Genomic DNA, 13,819 nt, shown 5'->3' on the forward strand with positions numbered 1-13,819 from the left:
TGAAAGTGACAAACCTTTCTGCTCTGTTTCCAACGTTCCCCGGCTAACATTATGACTCTCTTCACTCGAACATCCTCATGTAAGATGTCTCGTCTATTGAGACTCTAAGAGCCAAGCCCAACACTCTATTTATTTATTTATTTATTTATTTATTTATTTATTTATTTATTTATTTATTTATTTATTTATTTATTTATTTGTTTGTTTGTTTGTTTGTTTATTTATTTATTTATTTATTTATTTATATATTCTAAACACTACACTATGCCGAAGCCTACGTATGTGAGAGAAGGAGATGCCTCTTGTAAATTGATGACTTCTCATATTTTACATTCTTTAAACAATGATAAATTTAAGATAAAGATTGCAGTTAATAAATACCACAGCAGCTACTCACATTATTAAAAACTACTTGCATTACAAATAGCTAAACCTGCTGCCCGCTCAATTAAGGGCACCTTTGAAATCAGTCAAAAGGCGTTTCACCACCTGATCTGGCCAAGAAACTAATGAAACATGGAAGCCCTAGGTTATTTACGTTTGTATTTGTTTTGTTTTTAATTGGGAATATATATTCTGATGAAATGGAAATTGGTAAGAGAAGACACTACTGAGTATGTGACTGGCTATGATAATTTTTTTTAAAAAATAGTTGGTGCCATGTTAAAAAATAGTTGGTGCCATGTTAAAAGATGCATTCCACTCTAAGGAATAGATCCAGAGGAGTTAGCCGTGTTAGTCTGTAGTAGCAAAATCAAAAAGAGTCCAGTAGCACCTTTAAGACTAACCAATTTTAATTATTATAGCATAAGCTTTCGAGAATCAAGTTCTGATGAAGAGAGCTTGATTCTCGAAAGCTTATGCTATAATAATTAAAATTGGTTAGTCTTAAAGGTGCTACTGGACTCTTTTTGATATTACTCTAAGGAATCAAAGGGTTAGCTGTGTTAGTCTGCAGCTGCAAAATAGCAAAGAGTCCAGTAGCCCCTTTAAGACTAACCAACTTTATTGTAGCATAAGCTTTCGAGAACCACAGCTCTCTTCGTCAGATGAGAGAGATGTAAGAAGAGGTGCATCTGACGAAGAGAGCTGTGATTCTCAAAAGCTTATGCTACAATAAAGTTGGTTAGTCTTAAAGGGGCTACTGGACTATTTGCTATTTTGCAGTCTTTTTTCCACCTGTGCTGTTAAGCTTATGGTGGATTTGTTATTTTTTAACATCATTGTGTGAAGTCACCTGAATGCATGCTGGTGGCCCACTTGCAACTAAAACTTCTTACTAATGGACCCTTTTTTTCCCTCTGAAAGGATTGGCTTGTTCTTGGTTTACACTTTAAGCCCCGTCTCGGTAGATGAAAATAAAGCGAGCCTGGATGATGTCTCGGAGTCACTGGGAGATGGTAAGGATTGGAATCATACTGTGAAAAAAATCCCTAAGGCTCTTTTTCTGTGAAAGTAGCGGTCTTCAGTAGTATCGAAACATTTGCAAAAAACCCGTCATTTCTATAGATGAAAGCGAGTCTCCTGGGGAGGCTGATCTTTTAACAGGCTCTGAAGACAAGATAGTTTGTGGCTCTTGGCATCTGTCCCTGGCTGTTCTTCAGAGAAAGAGCAATTTATTTTATTTTTTATTCACTTAGCAAAATGTATATCCAATTTTTCTTGTGGGATTCTGTGTCCTACGTCTCTCCTGTCCTTCTCATAAGCTGCCTTGGGCATGATCCAAGGAGGCATCCGGACAGGAATTTTTGAAAGGGAGAAACAACTTCCTCCTCCCCAAACCACCAAACAATCAGAAAATGACATCCTGAATCTGCCCACTTGGCCCATCTTGTTCTGCATCGTTCACTGGGATTGGCAGAGGCCTGCTGGGTCCAGGTAGCCACAGAGATCTGAAGGACTGAGAGCCAAGCTACAAGTGAGGAATGGCACTTGCCTGGCAAGTGAACAGACTCACGTGTATTCCTCCCTGTTCACTTGCCATTCACTTGATCATGTGGAGCGCAAGTGAATGGCAAGTGAACAGGGAGAAATACACATGAGTCTGTTCACTTGCCAGGCAAGTGTCATTCCTCACTTGTAGCTTGGCTCTGAGAGCCAAGCTACAAGAGATGAATTACACAAGGACATGCACATGTGAAGGGAGTCGCAAAGTTAGCCGGGAAGTGGAGATTTAAAAGAGATTGGAAGGCTTTGCCAATTTCCCCTCTCTAAAATAATCCAAACTATGGTATTCCCCATTGCCATGTATGGATGTGAAAGTTGGACGGTAAAGAAAGCTGACAGGAAGAAAATGGATTCATTCAAAATGTGGTGCTGGAGGAGAGTTTTGCACATATCACGGACAGCCAAAAAGACAAGCGGATACTAGATCAAATCAAGCTTGAATTCTCCTTAAAAGCTAAAATGACAAGACTAAAGGTATCGTACTTCGGGCACATCATGAGAAGACAAGATTCTCTGGAAAAGTCAATAATGCTAGGAAAAGTGGAAGGCAGCAGGAAAAGAGGAAGACCTAAAACGAGATGGCTGGACTCAATAAAAGAAGCCATGTCCTCCAGTTTGCAGGATCTGAGTAGGTCTGTTAGAGAGAGAACGTTTTGGAGGTCTTTCATTCACAGGGTCGCCATAGGTTGGAGACAACTTGACGGCACATAACACACAAGAGCCAGCAAAGATGGCTCCTGAGAGGGTTTGTCAATTTCCTCTTTGCCTCTCGAAAGCGCTGTCAGTTTCACCTCCCGTTCTAAGAGGCGAAGAGGAAATTTCAGATCCTCTGAGCAGCATCTCTCCCTGGCTCTGTAGAGAGGGGAAACCGATAAAGCCTTCCAATCTCGTTTAAAAACTCACCTTCCCAACTAACATTGCAACTCCCTTCACGTGTGTGTCCTCGTGCAATTCGTCTCTCGTAGCTTAGCTCTGAAAGGCACGTGCAGATCCTTACTCAGGTAGGACGCCTTCCATGGGGACGTGCATATCCATGTGAATGCTGCTTACTATGTGGTTGCTGTATTTATTCATTAAAAAATGTGTCCTACAATTTAAAAATTGTATCCTTTGTTTTCTAAAGGTTAAGCTTTTATCATCACTAAGTTCCTGGGGGGAGAAAATGCTGTTTCTTATTAGGCAAGAGCAGAGGGTTTTTTCTGGGAAAAGAGGTGGTGGAACTCAGTGGTGGAACTCAGGACCGCACAATGACATCATGTTGGGTCAGCTGGAACAAGGGGGGAGTTTTTTAAAGTTTAAATCGCCCTCGGCGGAAATGGTCACATGGCCAGTGGCCCCGCCCCCTGATCTCCAGACAGAGGGGAGTTTAGATTGCCCTCCGTGCCGCTCAGCAGCGTGGAGGGCAATCTAAACTCCCCTCTGTCTGGAGACCAGGGGGCGGGGCCACCAGCCATGTGACCATTTTCAAGAGGTTCCGGAACTCCATCCCCCGCGTTCCCCCTGAAAAAAAGCCCCAGGCAAGAGCAAACTAGATTGTTCATTAGCACAGAGCTTCCTGCATATCTTATTCCCGTCTTTCAATTTTTAGCTTTGAGCCAAACATCTGGAAACATGATCTGGCTCCGAAACCAGTTACTAGGGATGCTACTGGATGTGATGCACTCCGACGAACCTCATCGGTCCTCCGAGTAAGTCTGGGCTTTTGCTCTTACTCGATTCGACCTTCCTCTAGGACTGAATCATAATTCTTACTTATGGAGCTGTCATAGGGACCCTCAAGCAGACTTGGCATATGTGCAAGTGCTCTGTGGCATTTGAACATGCAAGGAGGCAATCCCAACAGGTGGCACGCACGGATGCCCACAGCAAGAAAGCTTCTCTGAAACATGCTGGGCTCTCTTTACACATGTGCTTCAGACCGAGCTGCAAGTCTGGCATTCACTCGACGTGTTACTTCTTTTACGAGTTTGGCAAATGGTAGCCCCAACACACAAAACCGAATTGTGATTAAAATCCACTGAAATCAGCAGGAAAGGTGCCGTGATGACTTCCATGCTTCATTGAACTTGGCAGAACTCAGAGCCTCTCGACATGAGACATCTTACACGGGGACACTCAAGTGTAGGGAGACGCAATGTTAGCCAGGAAGCGTAGTTTAAAATGACAGAGTCGAAGGCTCTGTCAATTTCACCTCTCTACATAAGGGTAGTTTTAAAAGACAGAGACTGTGGAGATTGCTCCTCAGAGGGTTTGTTAATTTCCTGTTCCCCTCCCCAAAGGAGAGGTGAAATTGACAGATCTTTCAGGGAGGTGAACATGAAATTAACAAACCCTCTGAGCAGCGATCTCCAAGGGCTCTATTTTTTTTAAACTACCCTCCTGTAGATAGGTGAAATTGACAGAGCCTTTGGTTCTGTCTTTAAACTATGCTTCCCGGCTAACGTTGCTGTGTTTCCCTATAGTTGAGCATCTCCATGTAAGATGTCTTGTATAGAGAGACTCTTACTTTGAAGTAAACATGGCGTAAGTGAGATAGTAGTATTAGTTGTTGTTGGGGGAATTGTTTTCAATACACTTACGTGAAACAGATCTTGTATGAAAAGCTATGACATTTGTGAGACCATTCAGGAAGTTGGCAAGTGTTCTAGATGTCCAATGCTATTTAGATTCAGCAGTGAACATAGGAACAAATCTAGTAGTTACTTAGTTTCGGTATTACCAGTCTTACCGGAATGTGGTATGCATTTTGATCCAGGTGTTCCCCGCGCAGGATGCAAGCGGATGTGTTCCAGGCCCTGGGGCCCGACTGGTTCCTGATGTTCATACAAAGCCATGTGCACTCGAGCACAGTCATCCTGGTGGTGAAGTTGCTGCTCTATTTCCTGCACAATCGCACACTCCTGTGCAAATTCAAGGAGGGGATGATGGCCGGCCTATGGCTTGAGAACAGCTCAAGGGGGGTGAATGTCTTGATAGGTATGTGCTCAATCTGCCGTCGCTGGGGTTCGCCGCTTGAAGTGGTAACAGTGTCAGAGCCCTGAGGTCAGCAGATAACAGCTGGACAGGGCTGGTGGAGAATGGTATACTTTAAGGTCGGCTGCAGGTTAGATTCTTGAGACAGCACCCCTGGAGCAGACAGGCCCTAAGGAAGCGGAAGAGTCTGTGGCAGGGGGAAGATCAAGTCCTAGGGATGGAAGCAGGTGGTCACCTGAGCAGATGCTGAGTCAGGCGGTGGAACTTGTATGAGGCGGCCTCTGTTCCATGCTGTGCTGCTCACGCTGGGCTCTGTCAGTTGGCTTGGTGGTGCAGGAAGGCAAGAGAGTTCTGGGAGTCCATCCTCACACCCCCGTGCCCTACGTTCTCTGAGTCCTATTCTGGGACACAGAAGGGCTTGTAGATGCATGTCTGGTGCTGGGGCTGGACTTAGGGAACCCCCCCCCAGGGACAGCCACCCCAGAAACAAGGCTTGCAGCCCCCCAGTCCAGCCCTACCACCCTTAACCCCAGTCCAGCCCTACCACGCAGCCAAGAGAGGACAGATGTCGAAGATACCAACAAGGGCCAAGAATGCCAAAGAAGCCCCAGGGGCAGAAGGTTCAGGCAAAATCACAGGTGCAAGAAGCTCAGGCAAAGCCTCAACAACAGGAGGCAGGCTAGGTGGCGTCACCTGGGTCCTAACAACTGCCCCTTACCCAGTCGAGGCTCCAGGGCAGCCTCTTTCCTCAGCCCGGGGGAAGAGCAACAGCCCAGCCAGGGGGAGAAGAGGCAGAGGGCAGGAACAGCCAGCCAGCTCCAAGCAGCAGGCCAAAGGCAGCAAAGGAACCACCAGGCCACACTACCACTCCGAGGCCGGCAGGAGAGATGCAGCAGCACAGCAAACCAACAGGCAGGCTAGAAAGGGCGGGGAGTAACCTGGAAGAGCCAACAGCAGAGCAGCCATCAGCTAAGGCAGCCAAGGCAGCAGCTAGGTTGGTAGGGGCGGGGCTAGGAAGTGGAGGCTGGGATTGGTGATGGGATAAAAGGGGAGTCCCCCCCCCTATTTATTTATTTATTTATTTATTTATTTATTTAATTCAAATTTGTATTCCGCCCTCCCCACGAGCGGGCTCAGGGCAGATAACAACATATTAAAAACACAATTAAAAATTCATGTTCATTAAAAACAACACATTTAAAACAAGATGGTGGACAGCCTTCACAGGGAGGGTTAAGATTTATATACCCCTTTTTTCCAAGCAGGCGGAGGCCCAGCCTCAGCCATATGCCTGGCGGAACAACTCTGTCTTACAGGCCCGGCGGAAGGATAGTAGGTCCTGCCAGGCCCTGATTTCAGCAGACAGAGCGTTCCACAAGGTGGGAGCCAGGACCGAAAAGGCCCTGGCTCTAGTCGAGGCTAGGGGGGCCTCCTTGGGGCCAGGGACCACCAACAGCTGTTTGTCCCCTGATCAGAGTGTCCTTCGAGAAATATACGGGGAGAGATGGTCCCGTGGATACGCTGGTCCCAGTCCACACAGGGCCTTATAGGTCAATACCAGAACCTTGAATCTGATCCGGTACTCCACTGGCAACCAATGCAGCTCATGTTAGAACGGTGTTATATGTGACTTATAATAAATAAATAAGTAAGTAAATAAATAAATAAAATCAATGGCCACATTAACCTCCTATGTGCACAGTAGACCAACAGCAGAATTTTGGGAAAAAATGGAAAGATTTTTTTGATTACTTAGGTTAAGACTAAGAGAAATGAAGGTAATTATGCTACACAGGAGAAATGACTGATTAAGAATTATCGACATTAGAGTCTGGGTAAAAAGCAACTAAGGAGAGGGGATGAGAGTTATTACATAATTTGGCTGTGCTGTTATACATCCTGAATCTATCTTTCTATTCGCTTAGATTAATTTCAAATGTAGTGCTTGTATAAGTTTCTATGCACTTATACAATGCACTTTTCTATTTTAAATAATTTTGTTTAAAAAAGTACCTGGGTCCTTCTGTATGAGCTACAGTCCCCTCCTCTGTTATCCTTAAAATAACCCTGTGAGGTAGGTTAAATGGGAAGGGAGTGGCCTCCCCGCCCCCATTAAGCTTTGATCATCACAGAGAATCTGAGGGCCAAGCTACACATGACGAATGACACTTGAACGGCAAGTGTATTTCTCCCTGTTCACTTGCCCTCCACTCAATCCACTTGCCGTTCAAGTGTCATTCGTCATGTGTAGCTTGGCCCTGAGACTTGTAGTGATGGGAAAGGCCACGGAAGAGCATCTCAAAGTAGGACCCCCCCCCCACCTCAAGCATCTTGAACAGGTGTCAGGCACCTTCTTTCCTTGCTCGGAATCATCATCTTTGGCCACCCTTTTTCCCCATCCATTACATAGGAGGTCTGGGGAATTTACGTACATATTCGTTGTTTTGCTGCAGACAATTTAAAGAGCTGTGTCCAGATACCTGAATGCAGCCCGTACTTGCTGTATGGATTTATAGAGCTGAAGACATTCCTGAGCAATTGTATCCGCATCCCTGAAGTCTATTTCCTGCTGTCAGGATTATTTCTGGCCACTCCGGTGTGTGAGCCACCCAGTGAATCCCAGGTAAGCTTCCTGCAAGTGAATGTGAGACCAAGGAACTTCTCTGAAAGACACATTCCCACCTGCACCCTTTTCCAGGCATCACCACGAGGTCAGCGAATGGACTTGATCAGGTGTGGCTGCTCTGGCCAGTTTCAAGAGGTTAGCCAGGCCACTTTTCAGAAGGAAACTTACTTGCTGCATTCTTTTTTTCCTGCATCTCTAAGTCAAGCTTGCTTTTTATTTTCGACGAGCGTTGAGGAATGGTAAATTGGCTGAATTCCTCGATCCATAAAGGGGGACTTTGAGTCTTAAGGAGAAGTCTTAGAGCCAAGCTAGAAGTGACGAATTACACTTGAATGGCAAGAGAACAGTCTCACATGTATTCCTCCCTGTTCACTTGCTCTCCACTTGATCTCTGTGTGATTGAGTGGAGCGCAAGTGAACAGGGAGGAATACACGTGAGTCTGTTCACTTGCCATTCAAGTGTAATTCGTCACTTCTAGCTTGGCTCTTAGGGCAAAGCTACAAGTGACGAATGACACTTGAACAGCAAGTGTATTTCTCCCTGTTCACTTGCGCTCCACTCAATCCACTTGCTGTTCAAGTGTCATTTGTCACTTCTAGCTTGGCTCTTAGTCTCTCTATAGGAGATGCCTCGACACGTGTTGGTCAGGTGTAGGAAGATGCAATGTTAGCGGGGAAGCAGAGTTTTAAAAGGCAGGTGAAGAACACTCCTCAGAGGTTTATTAATTTCAGTTTGGTGTAGTGCTTAGGAGTGGCAGGACTTTTATCGGGAGAACCGGGTTTGATTCCCCACTCCTCCACTTGAAGCCAGCTGGGTGACCTTGGGCTAGTCACAGCTCTCTGGAGCGCTCTCAGCCTCACCCACCCCACAGGATGTTTCGTTGGGGGGATAATAATGACATCCTTTGTAAACTGCTCTGAGTGGGCATTCAGTTGTCCAGAAGGGTGGTATATAAATCAAATGTTGCTGTTGTTGTTATCTTTACCTCCCCGAAGGCTCTGTCAATTTCACCTCTCCAGTCTAAAACTGTGTGGGATTGCAGCCAGAGGGCAGCGAGGAATGGAATTGGGTTGGAGCCGCCTTCCAGAGCTAGGCTGGGACATGGAGAGGTTAGAATGGGCTGAAGTTTCCCTTCTGGCATTATCACAGCCCCTTCACACAGCTCCAGTGTATAGCAAAGCCTTTGCCCTGCCGCCACCTCTGTCTTTTCAAACTACCCTTCCGGCTAACATTGCATCTCCCGACACGTGTTCTTCATGTGTCAGATATCTCTTGTAGAGAGACTCTTAGAGCCAAGCTACAAGTGACAGATTACACTTGCCCGAGGAATATTCATGAGGAATACACGTGAGTCTGTTCACTTAGCAGGCAAGTGTAATTCATTACTTGTAGCTTGGCTCTCAGAGAGCTGTCTCTTGTTAGGTAGCCTGTGGGTCAGGGCCAGCGTCAGCATCCCTCCATTGGGGCGTGGGGCAGCTGCCCAGGCCCAAGATTTCTGGCAGACTCCGTTGCTGCCAGTACCCCCTGCCCACTCACACTCACTCACTAGTGCTCTCCCATCCATGCCTCCTGCTGCTCGCATTGCTCGGTGCCACTGTGGAAAGGTCTGCAGGCCGCTATGAGCGTGGGCCATGTGAGCGCTTGTGAGCAGACAAGGGAAAGACACACAAGCAGGTGGTAAGCATGCAGGTGGGCGGGAGGGAGGGACGGTATGAGTGCCTTGTGGTGGGCAAGGAATGGGAACTCTCTGCCTGGGCCCCCCCAAAACCAGCCCTGCGGTGGGTGCTTGTTTTAGGTTCCCGGCTGTTCCATTCAGCATCATTCCCAGGACTTCCTGTCCATTTCTGTCCATCTTTTTTTGTTGTTGTTCTATATGATGTTATTGGATCTTTGGCTAGTGCTGTGGATATGCTAGCAGTTAGAGATATTATTTCTGGCTGGGTCAACTGCCCCCTGCCCTGCCCTGTCACTTGCTAGCTCTTCGCCAATCATGCTCCCTGCTGCTTGCACTGCCACTGCGGAAATTTCTGCAGGCTGCTGTGAGCTTGGACAGTGGGAGTGTTATTTTGTCTCAGCTGCATGGCATTCCAAAATAGGAAGAGCCTCCTCCCACTGAAAGGGATGGCATGTTTTGATTAGCAAGACATAGCCCCCCTCTGAAACCTAAGCCTAGGAGTGGAAATACGCATTACTAATGACCTGGGGCCACTCAAGTGTGGGATTTTATGTGTGAGCTTCAATTCATGTGCCGGCTGTTCTTGCTCAGCGCACATGAATGACACTTTCACGGGAGCTCCCTTTGTGCGATTGCATCTTCAAGTGAATCTGGAGTTCAGAGTGCCAGTTCAGCTCTGTTTTCACTGCAAGAACAAGTACTGTAGGCTCCTTTGACTTGCCAGTTTGCATTTCTTTAAGGTGTGAGAAACTGTCAAGATCTACATTTCAACAAATGGATGCCAAAGGTGGGGAAACTGGGAAACTTTTAGCAGTTGAGGAGGAACTGATATCGAACGTGTGAATGTATTCATACAGAGTGAATATATTCATATGGAGCAAATTGAAGTGTGACTGTGCGAGTGAGTGCATGGGAAGTTGGCAGAGGGACACGTGAAATGAGGTTCACTTGAGCATCCGTAGGTACTTTGTAATGTGTAGAGAGAGACTCTAGGAGACAGAGTAAAGTCCTCCACTAATCCAGTGGCCCTTTCTGTTTACAAAATAAAGAATCATTCATTTAGCCATCTAGGCTTTCTGCATCAGGGCCAGATTGAGGGGGTTCAGGGGGGTAGTCTGCCCCCGGCACCGCCAGGGAGGGGGCACCAGGAGCAGCTGCCAGCTGTCAGGAGGGTATGGGCGGCAGCGTGGGCAGCCTCATAGCCCCCCACGCTGCATTTTGCCTGTCCCACAGGACAGGGGGCACACGGCAAGCTGACCATCCCCTGTCCTGTGGGGCAGGCAAAAGGCAGCGCGGGGGGCTGCGAGACCGCCCGCGCCATTTGCCTGCGGGGAGATGAATGGCGCGGGCAGCTTCCCAGCCATGCATGCTGCCTCCGCCGCTCCGCCCTGCGTGATGACGTCACTGAAATGATGTCATCACGCAGCGCCGGGAGCACTCGTGCATGCTAGGGGTCAGACTAGGGTTGCCCTGGCTGCCAGCAACCCTAGATCCGGCCCTGTTCTGCATAACCACCCCCCACCCCCAGCAACCAAACAATCTTATTCTGGGAACTCTAAATCTAAGAACTTCATCAGGGAAGCAGCCCAGATATCCTTGGTGATAAGTGGAGCATGTTGTACAGCTGAGTCTTCGGAACCCCAAGGAAAGACCTCTTTCTTCTGTAGATTCATAAAGTGTCCCTCTTCCAGGCAGAGCTGGACTCCATGTTACAGTGGCTACTGCAGAATCATTCTGCGGATGCCGTCGCCAAAGTCGGTTTGTGCCCGGAAGCAGCAGTTCTGCTCCTGGAGATGGTGAAGGCCTTGGTGGGCAAGGTGAGTGCTGTCCTGGGCAGGTGAAGAATACAAGGTAAGTGCTCCACAAGACAGGTCTGACTTGTGGAGACACTTCAGAGAGCCACAGCCACAGCACGCCAGGGCCCTCTCGTGCCCGTCAAAGCTCATTCAACTCTCGAGGATGAGCAACCATAGATCCCAATTCCTGTTTATTCCCGTGGCACCTTGAGCTCACATTTTGTTTACTTCATTTATATCTCACTTTTCTTCCCAATAAAGTGGCTTACATCATTCTCCTCTTGTCCATTTTTTCTTCACAACAACCCTATAAGGTTGGTTAGGCTGAGAGTATGGAACTGGCCCACCTAGCGAACTTCCATGGCAGAACCAGGAATCGAACCTGAGTCTTACAGATCCTAGCCCATGACTCTCTTAATTGCTACAACATACTGGCTCTCCATATGTCTGAATGCTCCTACTCAGGTGTTTCCTGATAGAGCCAAATAACAGCCTTTTTTTTTTTTTGCGGAACCTTTTCTTCTTTTTTAATAACTTTATTTTTCAATTTTCATTTTTAGTAACAACAACAATTACAAGCTTACCATCACAACTATGGTGTAATAAAGACAAGTGTTGATGTAGAGTATAAAACTTGAAGACCGTTATTTTCTAGATTACAATAATGTCATCCATTAACCATGTACACGTCATAGATTCTGCTCATAGTGTGGACACGGAACGTTTCTCATATTGAGAAACCAAAGTATTCAGTCTCTATGCCTGAGTGGATGACCACGTTTAATAGCATCAGGTCAGATCTAGACTAAAGTTTCCACCAGCGGAGCAGAAATTCCTGGTCTCCCCTGCCCAGGAAATGTTATTCCTGGGGGACAGGGACGCTGAGGAACATCATGGTGGGGTCTGCAGCTGCAAGAAGGGGTTGGTGGAAAGTCCCCGTTTAGTTTAGATCAGCCCCTTGTTTCAGAAATAGAGTGGGCTGAGAGGAAAGCTGTCAATGCCAAATTAATAAATAAAACATTCTGGCATGAGTTTGGAAAGAAATGAACTCTCCTGGCAAATGGTGTCGGGTGCATTGGCTGATCTCTAGAGGGTCTCCTGGGATGTCTCTCTCAGCATTGCTGTCCTTGCCTGCCTGTGGCATCGTCTCCCAGCAGCACATCATCTCACTCTTGAGAGCCAGTTTGGTGTAGTGATTAAGAGCGGCAGGACTCTAATCCGGAGAGCCAGGTTTGGTTCCCCACTCCTCCACTTGAAGCCAGCTGGGTGACCTTGGGTCAGTCACGGCTCTCTCAGAGCTCTCTCAGCCCCACCCACCGCACAGGGTGTTTTGTTGTGGGGATAATAGTAACATACTTTGTAAACCACTTTGAGTGGGCATTAAGTTGTCCTGAAGGGCGGCATATAAATCGAATGTTGTTATTATTATTATTATCTCTCTCTCTCCCCATGTTAGGGTGTTCCCTTGCTCATCCCTCCTCCCTGTCATCTCTACAGCCGTTTCATACCAGTGGCTCAATGCGCTCATGTCCTCCTTGTCATCGTGATGGCTTCATGTTGGGGTAGCTGCCGGCTTCAGGGGGCTTATGCTGGTTCCATGCTGCACTGGCCCATGGCGCAGTGAGCAGGCTGTTGCACCCCCTGTTCTGAATCGTGCCACGTGCAACCCTCTAGATTTTGGTTAGCAGCTTTGTGCCGGCTGCTGCCTTTGGGTTGAGTTCAAACTTGTCGCGGCCCATTTCCATGACTGCCTCCAGAGCCAGAAGCTGCTGCAACTCTGGGCCGAAGAGGCTGGGAGAAGCGACCCTGTTAAGAATTTCTTTTATCTCTGGGTAAGCGCACGAAGAAACGCTTGCTATGTTGCTGCCTAACTTGTATTTTTGGTTTCCAGGCTCCAGCGGATGTAGAGGACTGTTGGGAGATCAGCTTCCTTGGGCATGTCATGCAGTTCTTCTGCATGGTCCATCGTAGGTACTCCCAGGATGCCCTCTGGTGCAACTCAGACTTTCTCCAAGCCTTGGCATTGGTCGTCTTCCCCTCTGCGGTCCCTCAGGTATGATCAGGGATCATTTCGTAGAAAAAGAGCTGCAGGAACTCATTAGCATAACTCATCAGCACAACTCATTGGCATATGCCACGCCCCTTGACAGCACCAGAAGCGTGTCATTAGCATAACTGATTTGCATATGCCCCACCCCCTGACATCACCTATCCTTGGTGTTTTGGACCCAATCCTGACCATTCAGGGCCGAAATTGGGCCCAAAATGGCAAAAGGGGCTGAAAATGGCTGAAAAGGGGCCCAAAATGGTCAGGATTGGGCCACTGCTGAGCGGGAGAGTAATCCCCACTACCCATCAGAGGCCTGATCCTGGCCGTTTCGGGACCAATCCTGCCTGTTTTGGGCCTGATCCTGGCCATTTTGGGCCCGAATTGGGTGAAACGGGCCCCAAATGGCCAAAAAACAGGTGGGCAGGGACACTTGACATGTGACCTTTTTGGAGAACTACTGGAACTGTGGTTCTGTGCATCCCCCCTCAAAATGAGCCCTGGGTATGAGCAGCCAGTCTCTGCTGAGCTGTCGGTTGTGAGATTTGAACTCTCCTCTGTGCTATGGCCTGAGAAAGGGTAGTGAGGTAGAGCTCCTCAGCTTCTCTAGAAAAGCAAGAGGCCCAGAACAGAGAACCCTGAGTTCTTTTACTGAATCAAATCAAGGCCTGCCTCTTGGTACCTGGCAGCTGCCATTTTCTGTGGGCTGAGAAAGTAACTTCTCCTGGGCACTGCAGTCCACTCATAGGGTCGT

At 47.6% G+C, this 13,819-nt stretch overlaps 1 protein-coding gene across 1 annotated transcript in view; it reads left to right on the forward strand.

Annotated features, from left to right (window-relative positions):
• Positions 1–13,819, forward strand: part of WDFY4 (WDFY family member 4) — a 229,231-nt gene that overhangs the window by 96,214 nt on the left and 119,198 nt on the right. The window contains exons 23-28 of the mRNA XM_054983968.1: positions 1,309–1,400; positions 3,536–3,635; positions 4,703–4,923; positions 7,374–7,543; positions 10,914–11,039; positions 12,910–13,071. Coding sequence (XP_054839943.1) covers positions 1,309–1,400; positions 3,536–3,635; positions 4,703–4,923; positions 7,374–7,543; positions 10,914–11,039; positions 12,910–13,071 — 871 coding nt within the window. The remainder of the gene's footprint in view (positions 1–1,308; positions 1,401–3,535; positions 3,636–4,702; positions 4,924–7,373; positions 7,544–10,913; positions 11,040–12,909; positions 13,072–13,819) is intronic.

The sequence above is a fragment of the Eublepharis macularius genome, chromosome 6 (genome assembly GCF_028583425.1).
Source record: "Eublepharis macularius isolate TG4126 chromosome 6, MPM_Emac_v1.0, whole genome shotgun sequence".
Lineage (NCBI taxonomy): Eukaryota > Metazoa > Chordata > Lepidosauria > Squamata > Eublepharidae > Eublepharis > Eublepharis macularius.